This window comes from Capra hircus, chromosome 16 (assembly GCF_001704415.2).
Source record: "Capra hircus breed San Clemente chromosome 16, ASM170441v1, whole genome shotgun sequence".
In the NCBI taxonomy this organism is placed as follows: Eukaryota; Metazoa; Chordata; class Mammalia; order Artiodactyla; family Bovidae; genus Capra; species Capra hircus.
The window spans coordinates 63514793-63537273 of NC_030823.1; the positions used below are offsets into that span (position 1 = coordinate 63514793).

General features: G+C 43.4%; 1 protein-coding gene across 2 annotated transcripts in view; it reads left to right on the forward strand.

The window, feature by feature from the left end:
• RGL1 (ral guanine nucleotide dissociation stimulator like 1) overlaps positions 1 to 22481 on the forward strand; it is a 171307-nt gene that overhangs the window by 98421 nt on the left and 50405 nt on the right. For both annotated transcript variants that reach the window (XM_018060704.1, XM_013970370.2), the window contains exons 4-5: positions 1369 to 1446; positions 21779 to 21963. In XM_018060704.1, coding sequence (XP_017916193.1) covers positions 1369 to 1446; positions 21779 to 21963 — 263 coding nt within the window. The remainder of the gene's footprint in view (positions 1 to 1368; positions 1447 to 21778; positions 21964 to 22481) is intronic.

Consider the following 22481-nt stretch of genomic DNA (forward strand, 5'->3'; position numbering starts at 1 on the left):
TGGGAGGCCAAGAAGTCCATAAGGCTGATGAGCTCGAGAAAGGAGCAGGTGGAAGGGAGGCGGGGGGAGGCTGAAGCCTAAGGGTGTACACTGGAACCTCCCGAGATAGGGCGACGGGGAGACCAGATGGACTGGCATTCGGTCAAACCAGATGGCGCGCTTTTATGTTTTAAAGGACTTGTAAATCCTCAGAACAAGGAACCATAAGGGTCCTGGGGCCCTTAATCCCATTAGTAGAAGACAAAAATGTGCTCTTTAAAAATGTAAACCCTGCCAGTTATAGAATTTCTGTTACCAAAACTTTGGGACAGATGGCCAGCTTGTGAAACTCCAAGGAATCTCTGAATGCTCCCCTGATGGGAAGAGAAACTGCAGAAATAGTCTAGGTGTTCTAAGTGAATAACATAGGCTACTCCTTAAGAATTTGAAGTGAATTTACTAAATGTATATTCTGAGCCAAATGAAACATGATATTTCCATATGAAATAGACTTGCATTACCTATGGAGCTGGAAGGACACCTAACAGTGTGACTAGGGATTGACAGATTATTGAGCAAGCTTTGAGTCTGTAATGAGAGAGATTTCAAAGTTTAAGCACTGGTTGCTTTGTGCCCCCTGTGTCCCCCTCCCCCAGTGGCTGGGGAAGCCTAGACCAACCTCAGTGTACACACTGCTTCTCTCGTGGTTGTTGAGACATGAGGATTCTGTTCTGCAGTCCTTGTCTCTATCTAAGCCTAACCTGAGGGTTCAGAGTCATTCCCATAATGCTTCTTCAAAAGAACTTATCCTCAAGGAGACCAGACTCATAAGCAGAGCATGGAGTGATCAGCTTGTGCCCACATGTGGTGCAGGCATGAAAGCTGAGCAAGCAAAGCCACATGTTCCTTCAGTGGATACACAGGGGCAGAGGTGAGGGGTTGATGCTCCAGAACTCAGGAGGAATCTCCGATCTGTGCCTCATGCAATGACTGATTCTCCTGCTAAGAGGAAAAGCCCAAGTTCATCTAAAATATTCAAAGAAATGTTGAGTAGTAAGAGAAAGTTTTAAGTAGTGTGATTCATCATTAAATCACTTTTCTGTTGGTGTAAATATATGTGTGTGTATATATGCATGCAGTTATAAATTCTGCATATATATATGGAAAATATATATATACACATATATATTTGTATGTATATATACACATTAAATAAATATAAAAAATACAGTATCATTTTTGGATGCTATTTCACAAATGTTACTTTCCTTAAATACTCTTGAAAAGTGTCACTGTTATCTTGTAGTTGAGATGGAATAGAATTGCTTTCCAGCACCAGGAACTGTGTTTTTTGTTTACATATTTGTGTGTTTGTTTTTATCTAAAAAGGTATGGGAACCTGACAAGCCCAAACTGTGAAGAAGATGGAGGTCAAAGTTCATCAGAGTCCAAGACGGTGATCAGGAAGTGAGTGTGTCTCCCCTCTGCATTACAAGCTCTCTGTCAGGACTTATAATCTTAAAAGACTGTAATTTAGTAGAGTTTTAAAATTCCTTTGGAATGTTTTCATGGTTTTTTTCCATAATGCATAAAGTCATAGAATTATTTTTTGACCATCTAAAATGATATTCATTTATTCATCCAGTAAAAATGTATTGATCACCCACTGTTTGCCAGGCCCTGTGCTAAGGGATGCAGCTATAACAAAATAAGTAAGTCCCAGCTCTTACGAAGGTTATGTTTTAGTAGAGAAAGAGACAGAGAATCCACACAAAAATGAATGAAGTAGGGCAAGAGGGCTAGATTCCAATGGAGGCTGAGTCATATAGGGTGGCAGAAAAGGGCTTTCTTGTCTGATCCAGACACGTTGGAGCAGAAACCTGAATATGGTGCAGGCGGGGCCTTGTGAGTGTCCAGAAAGGGAAACTATGGAAGAGGCCCTGTGGCCGGAACCGTGTTCAAGAAAAAGTAGAGAGGTGGACGAGGCTGCCGCTGCGAGAAGGAAGTGGCAAGTGCTGTGGCAGGAGATCCGGAGGGTCGCGGGGCTCCTCATCACATATGGACTCGAGGGCCTGGGGAAGCATGTTGAATTTTATTCTAAGGAATATAAGAAAGACTTATAAGGTTTTAGGAGAATAGTGCTGTGGCCTGCCTTATATTTAAAAGACCTAATCTGGCTCTGTGTGGAAAATAGACCATGCCACTGGGGACAGGGCAAGAGTGGCAGCGAGGAGCCTGGGTAGGACCCTTTGATGGGTTCAGGCAAGGGGTGATGGCAGCGCAGGCTAGAGTAATAGCAGCAGTCATCCTTGTCGTAGGAGTGACAACGGGTAGTAGTAACCGCCTCTGCAGAGCTCTCGAAGGTGTTGCTGACAGGATGTGCAGATGCGGTGGATACGGCATGTGAGACAGAGGAGGCACAGACCCCTCCACAGGTTGTGTGTGAGGCCTGATAGACCTGAGCCCCAGGTTCATGAGACAAGAAAGTCTGGCGGGAAGAGCTGGCTTGGAGGGGAGCTTGTGTCAATAATTTCATTGTAGATGTGTTGATTTTGGGGTAATTGGGTGAGTCTAGTTTCCAAGGAGAAGTCTGGACTGGTAGACATTTGGGCATATCCTTAGTTTATACATGGCATTTAAAGCTATGGGGCCAGATATGACCTTGTGGAGATGAAGGGTAGATAGAGAGGGGAAAAGTTCAAAGACTGAGCCTTGGTTCCTTCCAGTTAGGAAAGTGGAGGGTCCAGCAGAAGAGACTGGAAAGGAACAGGTGTGGGCATGGAGAAGAAAGAAGCTGTGTTCCAGAAGATAAGTACAAAAGGGGTTTCAGAGGGAGAGTGACCAACCGTGTCTAATGCTGCCCAGACATCAAGTGAGAGGGGTTGGAAGTGACTCCTGCTTCTGCCCCACTTTAGTCTTTGGCACCCTTGAGAAGCGCCGTTTTGGTGAACGGAGATGTGGGTCAAGACAGGATAGAAGGGGAGGAAGTGGGGAGGGCAAGTCTACTAACTCCCGTTGGGAGTTTTGTTGTAAAGGGGAACAGAAAAATGGGGTGGAGGAAGAGGGCAAGGCATGGTCTTTTTGTTGTATGTTTGTTTACAAAGAGAGTTTTTGCTGATGAGAATGATCCGGCAGCCACTGAAGAAAAATCCATGATGCAGGGCTACCGGCTGCTGAAGGAATAAGGTTCTTGAGTTGTTATTGTTGTGCTTAGTCGCTCAGTTGTGTCTGACTCTTTGTGACCCCATGGACTCTAGCCCACCAGGCCCCTCTGTCCATGGGGATTCTCCAGGCGAGAATACTGGAATGGGTTGCCATGCCCTCCTCCAGGGGATCCTCCCAACCCAGGGATCGAACCCAGGTCTCCCGCATTGCAGGCAGATTCTTTACCAGCTGAGCCACCAGGATTCTTGAGTAGGTGGCTATACGCCAGGGTGCTGAAATCACTTATGGTTTCATTTTAGGATCAAAAGACCAGGGAGGTAATCCGATGGAATTTTTAATTCTTCAGAGGGTTGGATGATGGACTCCTTTCTCTATGAGCCAGGGATGGAAAGATGAGAAAACTGAGTATTCTTTTAACCCTTGAGTTAGGTTTCAGGTAGTTTCTTAATTTTATTGGTTGGGCCATAACCTTCCAGAAAACCAAACACACCAGTGTAGGTGTTTGAATGCCTAGTGCAGGATGGGTGAGTAGAACTAATACCTTATTCCTAGAAGGCTTGGGGATGCTTCTTGGAAGAGGTGACTTTTTTTTTTTTAATGTTTATTTTTGGCTGTGCTGGGTCTTTGTTGCTGCGCGCAGGTGTTATAGTGAGTGCAGGCTCCTCTCTAGTCGAGGCACATGGACTTCTTACTGTGGCGGCTTCTCTTGTTAGGACCATGGGCTCTAGAGCGTGGGCTCAGCAGTTGGGGCGCATGGGCTTAGTTGCCCCACAGCTGGGGAGATCTTCCCGGACCAGGGATTGAACCAGTGTCCCTTGCCTTGCAAGGCGGATTCTTAACCACTGGACCACCAAAGAAGCCTGAAGAGATGACGTCTGAAGCAGGCTTTGAAGGAGGGGTGAAGATTTGGATGGTAGAGCCGTTTAGGAAGAGGGGGCAGTGGGACCAAATCAGGGCAGTGTTGTATACATGACATTTGTGGGAGCAACACAGAATTGGGGTGGCTGCTTCACTGTGTACATGTTGGGTGAGGGTAGTTGAACTGAAGCTATCATGAAAGGGTTGAACTCCTCACTAGAGAGTTTGGACTTGCCCTGGTTAAGTGGGCAGTCAGCCCTAAAGTTTTTGCAGGAGGGAAGCAGCATAATCAGATAGGTAAGTTGAGGGGACGGATTAGGCTCACAATTTTCTTTTCTTTTTTTTTTTTCTCTTGTATTTCTTTTTTTTTTTTAATTAATTAAGTTTTTATTGAAGGATAATTGCTTTACAGAGTTTTGTTGTTTCCTGTGAAACCTCAACATGAATCAGCCGTAGGTACACGTATATCCCGTCAGAAATATAGGACGCTTCACGGATTTGCGTGTCGTCCTTGGCAGGGGCCATGCTAATCTCTGTATTATTCCAATTTTAGTGTATGTGCTGCCGAAGCGAGCACTCTTGTGTCATTGTTGTGCCCAGTCCAAAAGCCGCTGCCTAGCCCTAAATCCTTCGTGACCACGTGCTCTCCGCTTCTCATCCACACATATTTCCCTGTTTACTGATATGCATGGCAGACTCTTATTAGATTCAATGGTTAGTCCCACGTGAGACTTAACATCCTTCTTACTCAAAGTGTGGTCCATGGACCAGCCATATCAGCATCGCCTGAGAACTTGTTAGGAATGCGGAATCTCAGGCCTCGCCCCAGATCTAGATTAAAATCTATTCTAACAAGATCCTCAAGTGATTTCTGTGTCTTTTATGAAAGTTTGAGGATCACAGGATTAGAGGGGTTTTGTTCCTGTTAATTTTGGTTGACCATGAAAACCTATGGAAATATTTTTTAAAAAGGAATGTTTTTATAATGAGTGCTTTGACATAAGTGAAAGAAGAGATACTGTACAAATTGAGTGGCTAGCTTATCAGATGTAACCTTGACCTGTGACCAGATTCAGAAATAAGCATGTTGTTATCTATGTATTTTGGAATCGCGTCATGTCTAGAGCTACCATTTAACTAGCCACCTGAACACTCTGAGGAGAGTAACAATATGACAAATATCCAGAGCTTTTCTGTTTCCCAGGGGGTGTTTTGAGATGAAATAGGTTTCTGGGAAGTAGCAGTTAAAGAAAATTGATTTGTACCCTGGATGTGAAGAGTCATGCTTAGGCTTTTAAAGGCCTATTATAAACTTCCTTCATTTGGATTCATTGTATACCAGGAACAGTAAGTGGGTGAGACTCCAGGATAAGCTGTTTTAAAGGGCTTTACAGTTTTAAGCATATGAGGCTTTAACATAAAGAGCTTTCACAGAGAGCTTCCCTGAGGGGTCCATCATCGGGGACAATGGTCTTTTCCTAAAGCCTCACAGTGAATTGGTAGAAAGTTCTTGACCCTCTTCCTCAGATTGAGTTGCCTTTAAAAAAAAAGTATGCCTGACGAAAATACGCCACTTTTTCATATAATGGGTCGCTCTGTCCTGCAAATACCGGAATGTGAAAATCCCTTCTCTCTGCTGACCTCTTTCTTCTCTCCATTTCCCTTTCTTCTGTCTTTCTTATTGCTCCCTACCCCCTGCCGCCCCCGCCCGTCCACCACTTCTCCTTTCATTATTTTTCGTCTCACTTCAGCATTATCTTTTTGTTCTGTTTTTCACATGCTAACCATCTGATCATTTCTATAACTCGATAAGCTCCCTGCTTTGTCTTTCTGGGACGAATTCAGAGAAGCAGCTTCTCAATTCCACTTGTAACACATGGAAAGTTCCTTGATTATGTCAGAGCTGCGGCAGCTGACTTGTAGCAGTGACTGAAGATGTCCCAGTGGCTGATTGATGTGCGGGAGATACAGCTGTATGGCAGTTCTCAGTGAGGGAGTTTTGCCCCCAGAGGACATTTGGCAATATCTGGAAAATTTTGGGTTGTCTCAGCTTGGTGGGGAGATGCTCTGGCCTCTAGTGGGCAAAGGCCAGGACTATAGCAAAACATGCTGCCATGCACAGGACAGCCCCCCTCCCCTCTACAGCAAAGAATTACCCGACCCTAAATATCAGTATTGCCTAGATAAGAGACCCTGCTGCACAGCAAGGAGGCTGTAGTCCTCAAGTGAAAACTGTCTTTATTTATGGATATCTAAATATATATATAAATAATACCACACTTGTCTGGAAATTTACTTATTCATGTCCCTTCTTTTTTTTTTTTAAAGTATGCAGTAATAAATCTATGCTATTTTTAATTTTTATTTTGGTCACATGGCATATGGGATCTTAGTTCCCTGATGAGGGATCAAACCCATGCTGCTTGTGTTGAAAGTACACAGTCTTGATTACTGGACCACCGGGGAAGTCCCTCATGTCTCTTCTTATAATTGGGTGAATCCAGTGTTGAGGAGGTCAGCCTCACGGAAGGTGACAGGCCCTAGGGAACGAGACTGGACGACTCAGATTCAAGTCCCCATCCGTCACTCTCACCTGCCACCCATTTGACCTATTCATTTCACCTCTCTCAGTTTTAGTCTCTTTACCTGAAAAATGAGTACTCTGAGATTCTTTCAAATTTAATGTTGCCTAGAACCCCCACCCCAACTCCTCCAGGCTCCTCTGTCCATAGGATTTCCCAGGCAAGAATACTGGAGTGGGTTGCCATTTCCTCCTCCAGGATCTTCCCAACCCAGGGATCAAATCCAGGTCTCCTGCATTGCAGGCAAATTCTTTACCACCTGAGTCACCAGGGAAGCCCAGGATAAAATTTTTCTAGTTTTCTTCTCATCTTCTTAAAAATGAAAATGAGCTCCAGTCCAGATTCAATGCATGAAGCAGGGCACTCAAGGCTGGTGTACTGGGACAACCGTGAGGGATGGGATGGGGAGGGAGGTGGGAGGGGGGTTCAGGATGGGGGACACGTGTACACCCATGGCTGATTCATGTCAATGTATGGCAAAAACCACCACAATATTGTAATTAACCTCCAATTAAAATAAATTAATTTAAAAAATGAAAATGAGCATCAGAAACAGAGATATGATCCAGATATTATATTGATTGAGAGGTGCCCTTGACTGCTTATTTCTGTTGGAAAGACTATGTAACTTGTTTTGATAAAAATAGGAAAGAAAAAATAGACAGGTTCTTGGATATGCTTGTTATTAATCATGACATCAGAACCGCTTGCTATGATCACGCATAAAGAGATGGGCTAAAGCATTGTGTTGTGGGGTCAGGCAAGGAGCAGCAAAATGCCCATTGTTTTCCTTTGCTGTGAATCTGTGTTCTTGTGATTTCAGGTGGGAAACAGACGGCAGGAATTCAGTGACACTCTAAGAAGTAAACATCCTGTTTTAGGACAGATGCCTTCAGTTTTGCAGTCCAAGGGTGAGGGGTGGGGGTGGAGGAGGGGAATCACTACTGGGCTTAAATATGAGAAGGAAAATGCTCAACTATTGTTTGGTTTTCCAGTTTTTAATGTAAAGCATAGAGCAAGGCTTACATTTGATACAGGTTCCCAAATCCCAAGATAACAGTCTTTCCTGTATTTCTGAATATGGATGGATCTAATCAACCTTTCAAAGGATGAAAGAACTTAAAAGAAGGCAAAATGTGGAAATACAGATGAAACAGTCAAGATGAAAGATTGGTGTCTGGTGTCTTGGACCACAAATGGCTAGTGTTCTTCATGAATTTCAAAAAGTATCTGAATGTGCTGTGACTCCTAATCCTGATTATGCCCCGTTTAGGCTTCGTGTAATATCAGAACCTTCTAAGTTATCTGGCTAAAATGAGAATTCCTTCAGTTGCAAGGAATTCAACTTCCGAGGCTTTTAGATGCTAGAATCTTTGCACATGGGGATTTCTGATGTTAGTACTAGAATGATATAAATAAGAAGTCATACTATGTTTATTTCTATAATCCCTAAACTTGCCACTGTTTGGGAAACGGGAAACTCACTTCCTGTGACAGAAGAAAACACGTCTGCCTATATTCATTCTCCTTCCTGCTGACATTTTTCATGATGAAATGTTATCTCTTTAGAATAATATATAAAATCTGAACCAGATGGAAAAAGGAAGCTTTCCTTAGTGCAGATTTATTATAGTCATTGAATTCAGAAGTGAGATTATGCAAAAGTAATATTAACCATATAGAGCCTTGACACCATGAATCTTCATTTTCCAAAATGTATTTGAGATTAGAATATCATACATACACATGCGTAACTTTATTTAAAGAGGTTTTAAAACTCTCTCTTCAGGAGTCTTACTTTTTTAATTCCTTTTTGAAATGACTAATGTAATTAATGTTGAAATAGTTTCTGTTTTGTTTTCTTTAATTGACTCTCATCACTTCCCTCTTGGAATGCCATGTTTTGTTTCCTAAAACTCTGTACCACAGCAGTGGTTTAAATGGTTGAAATCATTCTACTTTGGTTTCCACACGTTCAGATATGATTGTCATTCATGTGATTGTTTCCCAGAAGTTGTAAATAGTCACACTAGATTTTAGTTACTGGTAAAGATTTTAGTTACATATAAATAGTAGCAATCTAAGATATTGGAAATGAAAGAAAAGAGATGAGTTCAAGGAAGACGGCTGTGATTCTTTTACTGTCTGGGAAACTTTATAGTGAAAAGTGTTACAAAATCTTCCCATTGAGTTTGCAATCAACATTCCATCAAATTCAACTAACCTAACAGGGCAATTGAAATCAGTCTGAGTAATTGTAACAAAAATGAGGCAAAGGAAGAGGGGTAAAGAACAGAGCAAAAATAAGATTTAAAACTCTAATCTTGGAAGAATTAAAGACTATAATGGGAAATTAATATTTTTTAAAAGTAAAACCAAAGAAGAACTGGAGGTGCAGTACATCAGATAAAAGAGCCCAATATTATCTTTAAAACATCCACCCTGGACTAAGAAAAATAGAAATGATAGTTTTAGAAGTCACTGAAATCCTGACTCAAAACTGTGTGTTTAAGGGAAGAGTGTAGGCTCCCAAGCAGAAGTTATTAATGCTTTTCTGACAGTGGAGGAATGAAACAACATTGATCATCACTGATTCAGAAAGAAGAAAACTTGGCTGCCTGAGAAAACGCCTGAGGTTCTCTACATGTCAGAGGAAGGTAAACAGACATCACAGCCGGACTCCGTCACTTCGTCACCCTGCAGGCTCGGAGGGGATGGAAGTGATGACACCACTGTCGCCGCCTGGCCACTGCCACTGGCCACAGTTTGAGGTGTGCTTACTTTAGTGCAAAGCCATCCGTGTTTTGTATTTTCTTATACTATCACAGACCTGCTGTGAGATATTGTCCTGATTTTATAGGTATGTGAACTGAGGTTTCAAAACAGTGAGGCACTTCGATTAAGATCAAGCAGCTAGTCAATGACACATCCGTTATTTGATCCCAGATCCAGCTGAGGTCCAGGACCCGGGTGTCTCACCGTTTTGCTGTCGGGGCTGCTGTTTCTAAAAGAGCGTTGGAATCTGCGGTGCATGTGAATCCTGACCCGCCCTCCGCCTCCCACGTGTTACATTTGTCTGTGTCACAGTAAAAGGGCTATGGACAGAAGTGCATGGGAGCTAGGGTGTAGCATCACCACTGGGACAAATGCGTTTGTGAGCGTTCCGAGATTGTACAATTTGGGATTATTTCCTCGTTTGGCTTGGCTTTATTATTCAGTGAACACCCTGAGCAAGGGCCCCAAACAGCTGTTAGAAATGTGGAAGTTAGGCTTGTTTCCTGGGGAAGGAGATGATTTGCAGGATGTGAGGAAAGAAGAAGGACTCAATCTGAGTGCCTGTTTCCTGTTCTCGGTGCCTCGTAGCATCTGTCATCCCCAACGGAAACTCCATTCTAATGGTGAAAAGTGTGGAAGGCCTCAGCAAGGTTTTTCATTAGAGGCCTATTTATAGCATAAGAACTCCGGTCTCAGACTGTGAGGAATCAGAGAATAATGAGTTACTGAGGTCCCTGAAAAATAATTTTTGGGGAGCGGCTGTATCTCTTTCTAATAATAATGGCCAGAATTCATTGGCTGCTTCATAGGAATAGTTCCTGTGTTAAGTACTCTCTATCCTTTCAGTATCCTCCCAGTAGCTCCATGTGTTGTTCCTGTTTTACAGACGAGGAGTCGGAGACACAGACTAAGGAACATGTCCAGGGTCATACAATAAATGAGTGAGACAGGGGTTTAACCCAGGCCTTAACCTCCATACTGTGTGGCCCCTACTTCTTTCCCTGTGATATGAATGAGACTATTTCTCCTAAGTACTTAGGTTGGACCCTCTTGTTCATCTCCGCTCCCCACCACCCCTGCCCCTTCGGACATTTTAAATAAGTTTTAAACAGTTTTAGATTTTATATGAAATTGAGCTGATAATACAGAGTTCCCATATACCTTCCTCACAGTTCCCCTCGTTATTAACTTCTTACATGAGTGTACACATTTATTATAAACATTGAACCAGTACATTGGTAATGAAAGTTCATAGTCTAGTCACAGTTCCTTCTCTTTCTTTTTACCTAATGGCCCTATTCTCTTCCAAGACCATCCAGGACACCACATTACCTGCAATTGGAATATCTCCCTGGGTTCCTATCAACTGTGACCACTTTTGACTTTTCTTGTTTTTGCTGACCTTGATAGATTTGAGGAGTACTGGTCAGGTATATTTTAGGATACCCCTTTATTGTGCTTCCTGGGTGGTACCTGTGGTAAAGAATCTGCCTGCCAATGCAAGAGACACAAGAGATGCAGGTTCTGTCCCTGGGTTGTGAAGATCCCCTGGAGAAGGGAATGGCACCACAATCCAGCATTAATGCCTGGGAAATCCCATAGATGGAGGAACCCAGTGGGTTACAGTCCATGGGGTCACAAAGAGTTGAACACAACGGAGCATGCACACACATAGCACCTCTTTATTAGAATTTTTCTTGTAATTAAGTCGACATTTTCCCTCATAGTTAGACTGAATTTATGAGGTTTTAAGAGAAATACCACAGAGATAAAATACCATTCTCATTACCTACTATCAGCGTGATTTATAATGGTTGATGTTGTTCTTGCTTATCTGGATGAAGTAGTTATTTTTCAGGTGAAAAGAGAAAGTGAAGTCGCTCAGTCGTGTCCAACTCTTTGCAACCCCATGGACTATAGCCCGCCAGGCTCCTCTGTCCATGGGATTCTCCAGGCAAGAATACTGGAGTGGGTTGCCATTTCCTTCTCCAGGGGATCTTCTGAACCCAGGTCTCCCGCATTGCAGGCAGATGCTTTAACCTCAAATGTCTTTTTCTTCTCTCTTCTTTCCATTCTGTGTTGGTTGGAAAGAAGTCATTATGCACAATCTTTTTGTTTTGCTCCCCTCTTTTCAGTTCAGTTCAGTTGCTCAGTTGTGTCCGACTCTTTGCGACCCCATGAATCGTAGCACACCAGGCCTCCCTGTCCATTACCAACTCCCGGAGTTCACTCAGATTCACATCCATCGAGTCAGTGATGCCATCCAGCCATCTCATCCTCTGTCGTCCCCTTCTCCTCCTGCCCCCAATCCCTCCCAGCATCAGAGTCTTTTCCAATGAGTCAACTCTTCACATGAGGTGGCCAAAGTACTGGAGTTTCAGCTTCAGCATCATTCCTTCCAAAGAAATCCCAGGGTTGATCTCCTTCAGAATGGACTGGCTGGATCTCCTTGCAGTCCAAGGGACTGTCAAGAGTCTTCTCCAACACCACAGTTCAAAAGCATCAATTCTTTGGCGCTCAGCTTTCTTCACAGTCCGGCTCTCACATCCATATATGACCACAGGAAAAACCATAGCCTTGACTAGACGGACCTTAGTCAGCAAAGTAATGTCTCTGCTTTTGAATATGCTATCGAGGTTGGTCATAACTTTTCTTCCAAGGAGTAAGTGTCTTCTAATTTCATGGCTCCAGCCTCCATCTGCAGTGATTTTGGAGCGCCCCCAAAATAAAGTCTGACACTTTCCACTGTTTACCCATCTATTTCCCATGAAGTGATGGGACCGGATGCCATGATCTTCGTTTTCTGAATGTTGAGCGTTAAGCCAACTTTTCACTCTCCTCTTTCACTTACATCAAGAGGCTTTTTAGTTCCTCTTCACTTTCTGCCATAAGGGTGATGTCATCTGCATATCTGAGGTTATTGATATTTCTCCCGGCAGTCTTGATTCCAGCTTGTGTTTCTTCCAGTCCAGCATTTCTCATGATGTACTCTGCATATAAGTTAAATAAGCAGGGTGACAATATACAGCCTTGACATATTCCTTTTCCTATTTAGGGTGAGGTATTTACCCACCTTATTTGGAAAACTTCTGCATGGGAGATTTGTCTCCTCCATTTATTAATTTGAACTTCTCTGGTAGCTCAGCTGGTAAAGAATCCACCTGCAATGCAAGAAACCCTAGTTTGATTCCTGGGTTGGGAAGATCTGCTGGAGAAGGGATAAACTACCTACTCCAGTATTCTTGGGCTTCCCTGGTGGCTCAGCTGGTAAAGAATCTGCCTGCAATGTGAGAGACCTGAGTTCGATCTCTGGGTTGGGAAGATCCCTGGAGGAGGGCATGGCAACCCACTCCAGTATTCTTGCCTGGAGAATTCCACTTCTCCATAGTCTATGGGGTTGCAAAGAGTTGGGCACAGTTGAGCCACTTTCACTTTATTGATTCATTCACTCTTTTGTGTACACCAGCATAGACTTGTGGATATTCATTTATACTGTGGGATACAACACAGTGCTACTTTGTGTATTTTGTTGCTCAGATTGTTTCAGCTTTGATCATTGGGAGCGCTTCTGTTTGACTCCTGTGTCGCTTTCACACACCCCTAGTATTGTGTTTGTCTGAGCCCATCTTGTAAGATGTGCTAGACTCAGCTTATATATTTCCCATCCCAGTCTTAGAATCAGCCGTTTCTTCAAGGAGACCTGTTTTATTTTTTATTGGAGCATGACACCGGAAACCAACTCTGGGTCTGAGGTGTACTCATTGCTCCTGGGGTGCAGCCCTCTCAGCTGACGTGGCTAGGAAATATAGGTGTATATTAATTATGTGACTATATATGTCTGTATGTATCTTTACGTATAACCTTCAATATATGAGGTTAAACATGAATTCTTCCTGATGTCTTCAGCTCTAATCCTTACCACATGGACCATTCTAGCCTCCTCCCCTGGCTTATTTGTAAGTTTCCTCTCCAGCAGTGAGAAAGCTGGCTTCTACCCTCTTTCCGTTTACTTATTCAGTTCCACTGTATGTGTATAGCACTGTCAGAATCGTTAACTCACACCCCTGAAGAAAACAACTTCTCAGCTAGAACCCAGTGATTCTGTGCAGCTCCTTTAGCCTTTAGTCCTTGATCTTACAGACGGCAATTCTTTTTTAAAATAATAAAAATAGCTCATGTTTTTGAGCATTCACTCTTCCCTAGGGACTGTTCTGAGTCCTTCATATGTATTATCTCTTGTAAGTCTCGCACCACCTCTGTGAGGAGGGATCTGTTATTACATCTACTTTACAGATGAGGAAGCTGAGGCATAAAAAGGTTAGGTTAGTCTAACCAGCCAGTGGGTCAGTCTGACTTCTGGAGAGAGTGTTTAGCAGCACTGGTAAACATGCACACTGCTCACGAAATATAGGCATTTAGGAGACGTCTTCGTTTTGTCTAATGGAGTGCAGTCAGTGACGTGCTGAGGAGGGTTTGGTGCTATAGGGGTCAGTCTCTGCACAGCAGTTCTCTGCAGTTTCTGCAGATTTGCCTTCAGATGCCAGGGCCTGTACGTGTAGTTTGGGAACGAAAGACAGGTGTGTAAACACTTGATTTTGAGTTATTGGTTTTGAGCTCATCTCCTCCTACTCTTGGCCCTTTCCCATCCATGTTTACTCTGTGTGTCCTTCCTGTCACAGGCTTTTTCTTCCTCCTCCTTGCCCTGGAGCTTTTTCTCTGCTTTGACTGCCCCATGGCCCCTCACTGGCTTTTCCGCCCTGTGCTGACTTCAGGTGCTTAGTTAGCCCTGACTCTATCTTTGTCTGCATTTGTTTCCCTGGTCTCTCTTAAGTTCTCTTTTACCTTCCCTCCCAGGGTTCTAATCCCTACTCAGTACCAAAATGTACAATGAAAAATGTACAAGAAAGCTTTGCAAGATTACCTTGGTGAGTCCAGATAATTTTTCCATCCTTTACGTGCTTTTTCAGGCAAAAATTGGGGGGAAAAAACAAAAAACAAAACCTCTCTGCACCTTCCTTTGTTCTTTGTCATCAGGAAAACCATCTAGCTAGGGGTCTCAGAGGCAGACTCTAACTGGCAGCCTTCCCGGAAACAGAAGAAAACTGTTTTGTGACCGGGAGAGCCAGGTGGGAGGGTCTACTTCAGGGTCAGTGTCAAGGTTACTTGGCTTTCATTCCCAGGAGGGCAGAGTGCATTGGCTTCCACCCGAAGGGGCTGGCAATGTCCCATGCTCCACTGCTTCAGAGGCTACCCTCGGCATGGATCTTTTTACCTTTTTGTTACCTATGTTAGGGAAAGACCAAATTCTTGGAGAATATCCTAAAATAGAAAAATGTTTTGCTGCTTTTAAAAAATGTTTCCATGTCTTATTTTCTGCTGATGATTAAGTAACAATAAATTATTATCTCACATAGATTTCTGGGGAGAGAAAGCAGCTCTAAATGGACAGAGTTATTCTTTTTGTCATAATAATCCTATTTCTTGGCTTGGAAGTTTCACATCATGGGAGCAATGACTTCATGCCTAGAAGTTTTTTTTTTTCATTAAACCTTTTGCCAATTCTAGAGTATTTTATTACCTATGGGATTTTAAAATGATTTAATGCATTTACCTTAAGATCCCCATATGCATTAAAAACCTCTGGTTTGAGCATAATAGCAGCCTAATGCTCACCTCAGTCAGCCCTCTTATTCTGCATTGCATACCTGAAGGTCCCTGAGAGTGATTCGAAGTTTTGTACTGTTTTCCTTATACCTCTCACCTAAGACATTTGTCCAGTGTCTTCCAGTTGAATATTATTAAGTGTCATTTCTATTTGGCTAAGAAATTGAATGAGTCTAGCAAATCTCATCATGCTCCATTTCTCCACTCTTTCCTCGTTCTTTAAACAGACCTTCCTTACGACTCTTAGAATTGTTTTGCATTCTCTCACCTCAGGACCTTTGCCTGTGCTGTTACCCCAGAGCCTTCACCCTGCTAACCCTCCCTATCCTTAAGGTCTTGTAACATCATTTACTCAGGAAGACGCTCCCGGGAGCCCTGACCAGGTTCATCTTCTCTGAAGGTAAATGCCCTCGACTCCCCTATTGTGACATAGTTTTTGTGAATATGGAAAATAAAGGATACTCGACAGATATTAGTTGGATTAATGAATTCATTTTCCCGAGGGAAATTTTTACTTTTATTAGAAGTAAAATCTTAGAAGCCGCCTCCAGGCCTGGGCATGACTTCCTCCCCTGCAGACCATTGTAGGTTGGAAAAAGTTCACATACTACAAGGATTTGCTTCTTGCCAAGAATGCCTGAGGTGGAGAAAGCGACCCTGGTTGTCTGCTCTGCCATCAGATCTGGATCCCTCCCACCCCAACCCCGTCCTCCTTAAGCAGACACACACTTTCCCTCGGGCCTGAGGATCTCTGCTCTGTACCCTACCAAGACTGCTTTGGAAAGGAAGTCTTGTGCTGGGCTTTGTCTTTACTGAGTTTAGGTCATGTCAGAGTCTTTCCATCTGGCTTCCGAAGTTGCTTCTTCAGTCTGCACAGATCATTTAAGAAGCATGTCTTGTAGATCAGTGGTCCCTAACATTTTTGGCACCAGGGACCAGTTTTGTGGAAAACAATTTCTCCCTGAACAGGGGAGGAGGGGAATGGTTTTGGTATAATTCAAGCATGTTACATTTATTATGCCCTCTACTTCAGTTGGTAAAGAATCCGCCTGCAGTGCAGGAGACACCGGTTCAATTCCTGGGTCGGGAAGATCCCCTGGAGAAGGAATAGGCTACCCACTCCAGTATTCTGGCCCGGAGAATCCCATGGACTGTACAGTCTGTGGGGTTGCAAAGAGTCGGACACGACTGAGTGACTTTCACTTCACTTCACTATTTCTATTATTATTACATCAGCTTCCCCTCAGATCATCAGGCATTAGATCCCAGAGGTCGGGGACCCCTGTTTTAGATTGTGTTATGCGTTATGTTCCTGAATTGATCTGTCCTGAGGAGGATGCCTCAGGGGTGTGTGTGTGTGTGTGTGTGTGTGTGTGTGTGTGTGTAGATGCCGCAGGGCTGTGTGTGTGCATGTGTGTGGTAGTTGCTTACAGTGACTCTTTCAGCAAACCTGGAGCAACAAGTGTTGTAGAAGTATGGTTTGTATCCCGTGTCGCACTTTCTGTTTTTTGTGGCAACTTTTTTGAGTTCTTTCCATGAGCGCTGATTGATTTTCATTGAGCCACACCTTTCTTAATCCCTCCCTTTTGTGACTTATGGCTAGTAGTCTTACGACTGCTAACAGTCATGTTTCTCTCCATATATCTCAATGTCCGTATTGGCATTATGTCACTTGAAACTCAACCGATCAGTGTCAGGTCGATGATGGCCGGTGTCATTGTCTCTCCTCCAGGTAAGGGTCAGTGGAGCTAAGTGACTGGTCCAGCTCCTGTTGTTCATCGGTGGCACAGTGAGGACGGGAACCAGGTTTTTCTGCTTGAGTCTCATATTCTGTGTACAGAGCCGAGTAGCTTCTCTAGTTTAATTGTTACACCTTTCCTGTAAATTTTTGATTTTTAACCAGGTCTTCTCTTTATTATTAAGGTTCTCTACATCTTTCCAACTAACCAGAATGTACATTAGATCTTAGGAGTGGAGCCAGGAAAAGTAAGGGGGAAAAGCCATTGGCCAGTAACCCTGTGGTCTCTGTCATGATATTGTGACATTGCATTCATTTTTGAAATTTTCAAAGTTTCACATTTTATCTGCTTCTAAATCTTTCAAGAGCAGAAAGTTTCCTCCCAGGACTGGAGAACATAAGGGTACTGTGAGCTTCGGGCTCATGTGCAGGCCTGTGCAGAAAGCCTGCCTCCCCGGGATGCTGATAAACACTCTGCTGACAGGGGGGCGGGGGTCTGCCTTGTGTTGTACTGTGCTGTCTGTGTCTTTCTCTTCTTCTTCCTCTGCCTTCATTTCTCATCTGTGTGAAAATGCTTTTTCTAGCTGATTCAGTATCTGGGTTGGTAGTGAACTTTCAAAGCCTTCTTGGGCTAAACTATGGGAAGGGTACTGTCACAAAAGGTAAAATGAGTAGATTACCAGAGTTAGTAGAAAGTACCAGTCTCAGAAGGATGAAACGTACATCTAAAGGCAAGTCCAGTATGGATTAGGGTCCCTCTTGAAAACGCGCCCAGACTCTCCGGGGCTACAGCTTGCCATGGGAGTAAGTTCTAGGTAACGTGTCCTATAGGAATACACAAGTACACAGGCATGTAAGCAAGGATTTGCATTTTTTTTAGTTGTAATTATGAGAAACTAACAGTAACTTTGACGTGTGGATCACAACACTGGAAAATTCTTCAAGAGATAGGAATACCAGACCACCTTACCTGCCTCCTGAGAAATCTATATGCAGGTCAGGAAGCAACTGTTAGAACTGAACATGGAACAATGGACTGCTTCCAGATTGGGAAAGGAGTACGTCAAGGCTGTATATTGTTACCCTGCTTATTTAACTTATATGCAGAGTGGTGGTGGTGGTTGGTAGTTTAGTTGCTAAGTCGTGTCCGACTCTTGCGACCCCTTGGACGGTAGCCTGCCAGGGTCCTCTGTCCATGGGATTTTCTAGGCAAGAATACTGGAGTGGATTGCTATTTCCTTCTCCAGAGGATCTTCCTGACCCAGGAATCGAACCCAGGTCTCCTGCATTGCAGGCAAATTCTTTACCAACTGAGCTATGAGGGAAGCCCTGATGTGAAATGCTGGGCTGGATGAAGCCCAAGCTGGAATCAAGATTGCCAGGAAAAATATCAGTAATTTCAGATATGCAGATGACACCACCTTTATGGCAGAAAGCAAAGAGGAACTGAAGAGCCTCTTGATGAAAGTGAAAGAGTAAAGTGAAAAAGTTGGCTTACAGCTCAATATTCAGAGAACTAAGATCATGCCATCCGGTCCCATCACTTCATGGGAAATAGAGAAACAAAGGAAACAATGACAGACATTATTTTTTGGGGCTCCAAAATAACTGCAGATGGTGACCACAGCCATGAAATTAAAAGACGCTTGCTCCTTGGAAGAAAAACTATGACCAACCTAGACATCATATTAAAAAGCAGAGACATTACTTTGCCAACAAAGGTCTGTCTAGTCAAAGGTATGGTTTTTCCAGTAGTCATGTATGGATGTGAGAGTTGGACCATAAAGAAAGCTGAAAGCCAAAGAATTGATGCTTTTGAACTGTGGTGTTGGGGAAGACTCTTGGGAGTCCCTTGGACTGCGAGGAGATCCAACCAGTCCACCCTAAAGGAAATCATTCCTGAATGTTCATTGGAAGGACTGATGCTGAAGCTGAAACTCCAATACTTTGGCCACCTGATGCGAAGAACTGACTCATTGGAAAAGACCTGATGCTGGGAAAGATTGAAAGTGGAAGGAGAAGGGGCAACAGAGGGTGAGATGGTTGGATGGCATCACTGACTCAGTGGACATGAGTTGGTGATGGACAGGGAGGCCTGGTGTGCTGCAGTCCATAGGGTCGCAAAGAGTCAGACACCACTGAGCGACTGAACTGAACATTAACTACCTGTGCACTAGTAGAATACCTATATTAATTATGGCGTGTGCATGCAGTGTGACCCTGAGAAACAGTGAGAGCTGGAGGCAGTGGATAGAGAGGCGTGTGTGTGTGTATATCTATACACACATACTATTCGTGGGGAAAAATCCATGGTTCATACATATTTCATCTATTTAAATATATGTATATGTATCCATAGAAAAGCCTAGAAGGATATACTCCACACTATTAACATAAAGTCATAAGAAGAGGATAGAATTAGGATGAAGGGGAATAGATATTGTTGTTTTAGTTTATACACATTAATAATATTTTTTCAATAAGTAATCAGTCTTGTAACTTTAACAATTACGATGGGTAAAGGAGTTAATGAAATATTGATATCTTTAATGTCTGTCTTTTACTGAAATTTTGCATTTCTGCCTGGGTTTTCTGTTAGGTTATGAACCTCTGAGGGGTCATGAGTGTCACTGAGTTGCTGGTCTCACTCTTGGTTGGATGCTGTTCTTGATTTTTAATTGTGTGAATGTGGATTATCATTCTTCCATGTCTCTTTTTCGTCAGTGTCATTGAAAGAGTATTTTCTCACTGACATATTAAAGAATAGTGAGTTGCAGTACTAATTCAGTTAAATCGCCCTTCTTTTGGGAAGTGCAGAACTGTTCTGTGACAGTCAATATAAAAGGATGCAAGCATCAGGTTTTCCTAGATTCCGGCTGTCACCCCACCTATGTGCCTACCCCAGCTCTGGGCTCGTTGCTTATCAGCAAAGAAGGGACATTATTCATAGAAAAAGTCATCTTCCTTATAAAAATGAAATATTAGAATGCTGCATCATCGTTTTCTTCTTCAATTCATGATATTTGGTTTTGGTGAAGAAAGGAGAAATAATGTGCTGTGTGTGGGCTTAAAAAATTGAAGTCTGTCACTTTTGGGGGGAAGTATTTAGGGCTTCAGCATATGAATTCAGAGGGACTCAGCATTCATACATAACAATGTATTGATAACAAGTAAACCAAATATGGAAGGTTCACTGGCTAGTAGCTCATTAATTTCATTTTACTTGTGCTTTCAATTAGCCCCAGATGCCAGATTAATTTCTTCTAGCATTTTGCAAGGGAATGAAACTTTTGTTTTTCTTTTTAATTCGATCTGGACTAAAGATTTAGAAAATATGGAATTATTTCTAATTTTTGAAATGCCAACTTTAATGGTTCTCTGCCATTTATTTCTTCTGTTACTGTGGGATTATAGTCTTCATGTGCCTTTTAGTAAAACAGTGGTCTCCACAGCAGTGAAAAGAGTTAATTTATTTTTCTTCTGGGTTTGTACTTCAGTTCCAAAAGTTACACATTAAATTGTCTTTAGCTGCATTTATGCCTTGATCGTCGTCCAGGTCTCTACTACTAAATTGAGACTTGTGAAATTTGGGCACACCTGTGAAAGCCCAGCCTGCAGTTTCATATATATGGACCATAATGGCTTTTAGTTTCTTTACAGTTTGTTGACTAAGCAAGCAATTTGAAGTATAATTAGATGATAATTTTAAATTTGGGAAAAAACCCCATCCCTACCTCAAGAAAAACCCTACCCCTCAACCAGGGTTCAATCCCTGGGTTGGGAAGATCTTCTGGAGAAGGGAATGGCAATCCACTCCAGTATTCTTGCCTGGAGAATTCCATGGACAGAGAAGCCTGGCGGGCAACAGTCCATGGGATCGCAAAGAGTTGGACATGACTGAAGCGACTTAGCAGACACAAGTGATTTCATAGTCACCAGGTCATTTTATCTTCACCTACCTTGAAAATGTTTTTGTTGTTGTTTTAATCACTCAGTTGTGTCTGACTCTTTGCGACCCCACGGACTGTAGCCCCCCAGGCTCCTCTGTCCACAGGATTTCCCAGGCAAGAATACTGGAGTGGTTGCCATTTCCTCCTCCAGGGAATCTTCCTGACCCAGGAATCAAACCCACGTCTCCTGCATTGGCAGGTGGATTCTTTACCACTGGCCACCTGGGAAACCGCTTTAAAGAAAATAATCTCGTGTAATTAGTAATATGTCTGGAGGGAACAGAGCCTCCCAGATGACTCTCTTTTTGTGCCGTGGTCCTTGGTTCACCCGGGTGGACCCCGCTGAGCCACCAGAGGAAGTCAGCTTCCTGATGAATGGCCTTGCTCTTCAAGTATTTCTCCTCTACCTTGCCCTTTACCTCACTCTGCTACTCAGACTGTTCCTCCCGCTTGAAACACGTTGTCTCCGGTCATTTGAAAAGCGAAAGGATAATGTTGTGAGGGCATTTTTGGTGCTTTGCCGAAGCCGTGGTGATCTTTGTAAAATTAAATTTACACATTTATCTTCCCTAAACCTGAGGCCTTCCTTTCATCAGATTTCTGGCCTACTGTCAGTCAGTTATTTCCTAAAATGTTAGCACAGTAGATCTTGTGGTCTCTGACTTGAGTGAATCCAGAATTGGAAACACATAATCTTGTTGTATACAGGATTACTTTGAAATTGCTTCAGGGCTCACTCAATGTTCTCCTGTGTGTTTTTTTTTTTTTTTTTTTTACCCCATATTTGTTTTTCCAAATTTATGGTCCTGTTTTTATTTTTTTTATTTTTTAAACTTGCCAATCGTTTCCCCTGCTCCCCAACCATCACTTAAAATAATGAAAGGTAGTCAGGCTATTTTCAAATGCTTTAACTTCACTGACACTGGTGGAAGCTTTTAGGTGAACTGTCCTTTGATCAGTGGCCCACATTCTCCTGGGGCCTGGCTGGGGCGGGCTCTGGCGGCCAGCGCTGGCGTTGAGTCTCCGCAGCCAGTGGGGTGCAGTGACTCTCTGCTTCTCTTTCTCAGTGCTATCGCATCCATCCTGAGGGCCTGGCTTGACCAATGTGCAGAGGACTTCCGAGAGCCGCCTGGCTTCCCCTGCTTACAGAAACTGCTGGATTATCTCAAGCAGATGATGCCAGGCTCTGACCCAGAGAGAAGAGCTCAGAATCTTCTTGAGCAGTTTCACAAGCAAGAAGTAGAAGCTGACAGTGAGTACTCGTTTGATTCCAGGGCGGAAGCTAGATCCTGATCCTGCACACCTCCCACAACGAGCAAATGCTCTCCCTTTAGATGTTGGGTTGGAGGCCTTGGTTTCCCTCAGGACGAGCTGACCGGGGATTGGTGGCCCGTGTAAAATTCTTAAGGCTACTGAAGTCCCAGTTATGGACTGTATAGAGCTGGAGAGCGGAATCCCCCTGGAGAAGGGAATGGCAACCCACTCCAGTATTCTTGCCTGGAGAATTCCATGAACGGAGGAGCCTGGTGGGGCTGCAAGTTCATGGAGTCACAGAGACTCAGACACAACTGAGTGGCTAACACTATAGAGCTTTAGAGCAGAGAAGGGGATATTCAAGACCACCTAGTCTGACTCCCCCCTCTTATGGCTGAGGAAACAGTGACTCCGGGAGGCGGAGTGATTTCCCAGGTTTCGTTTAGTGCCACACAGGACGATCTCCTTGATGCTCTTTCGCCTTTCGTGGCTGTTGCACAGCGTGCTGAACTTGAA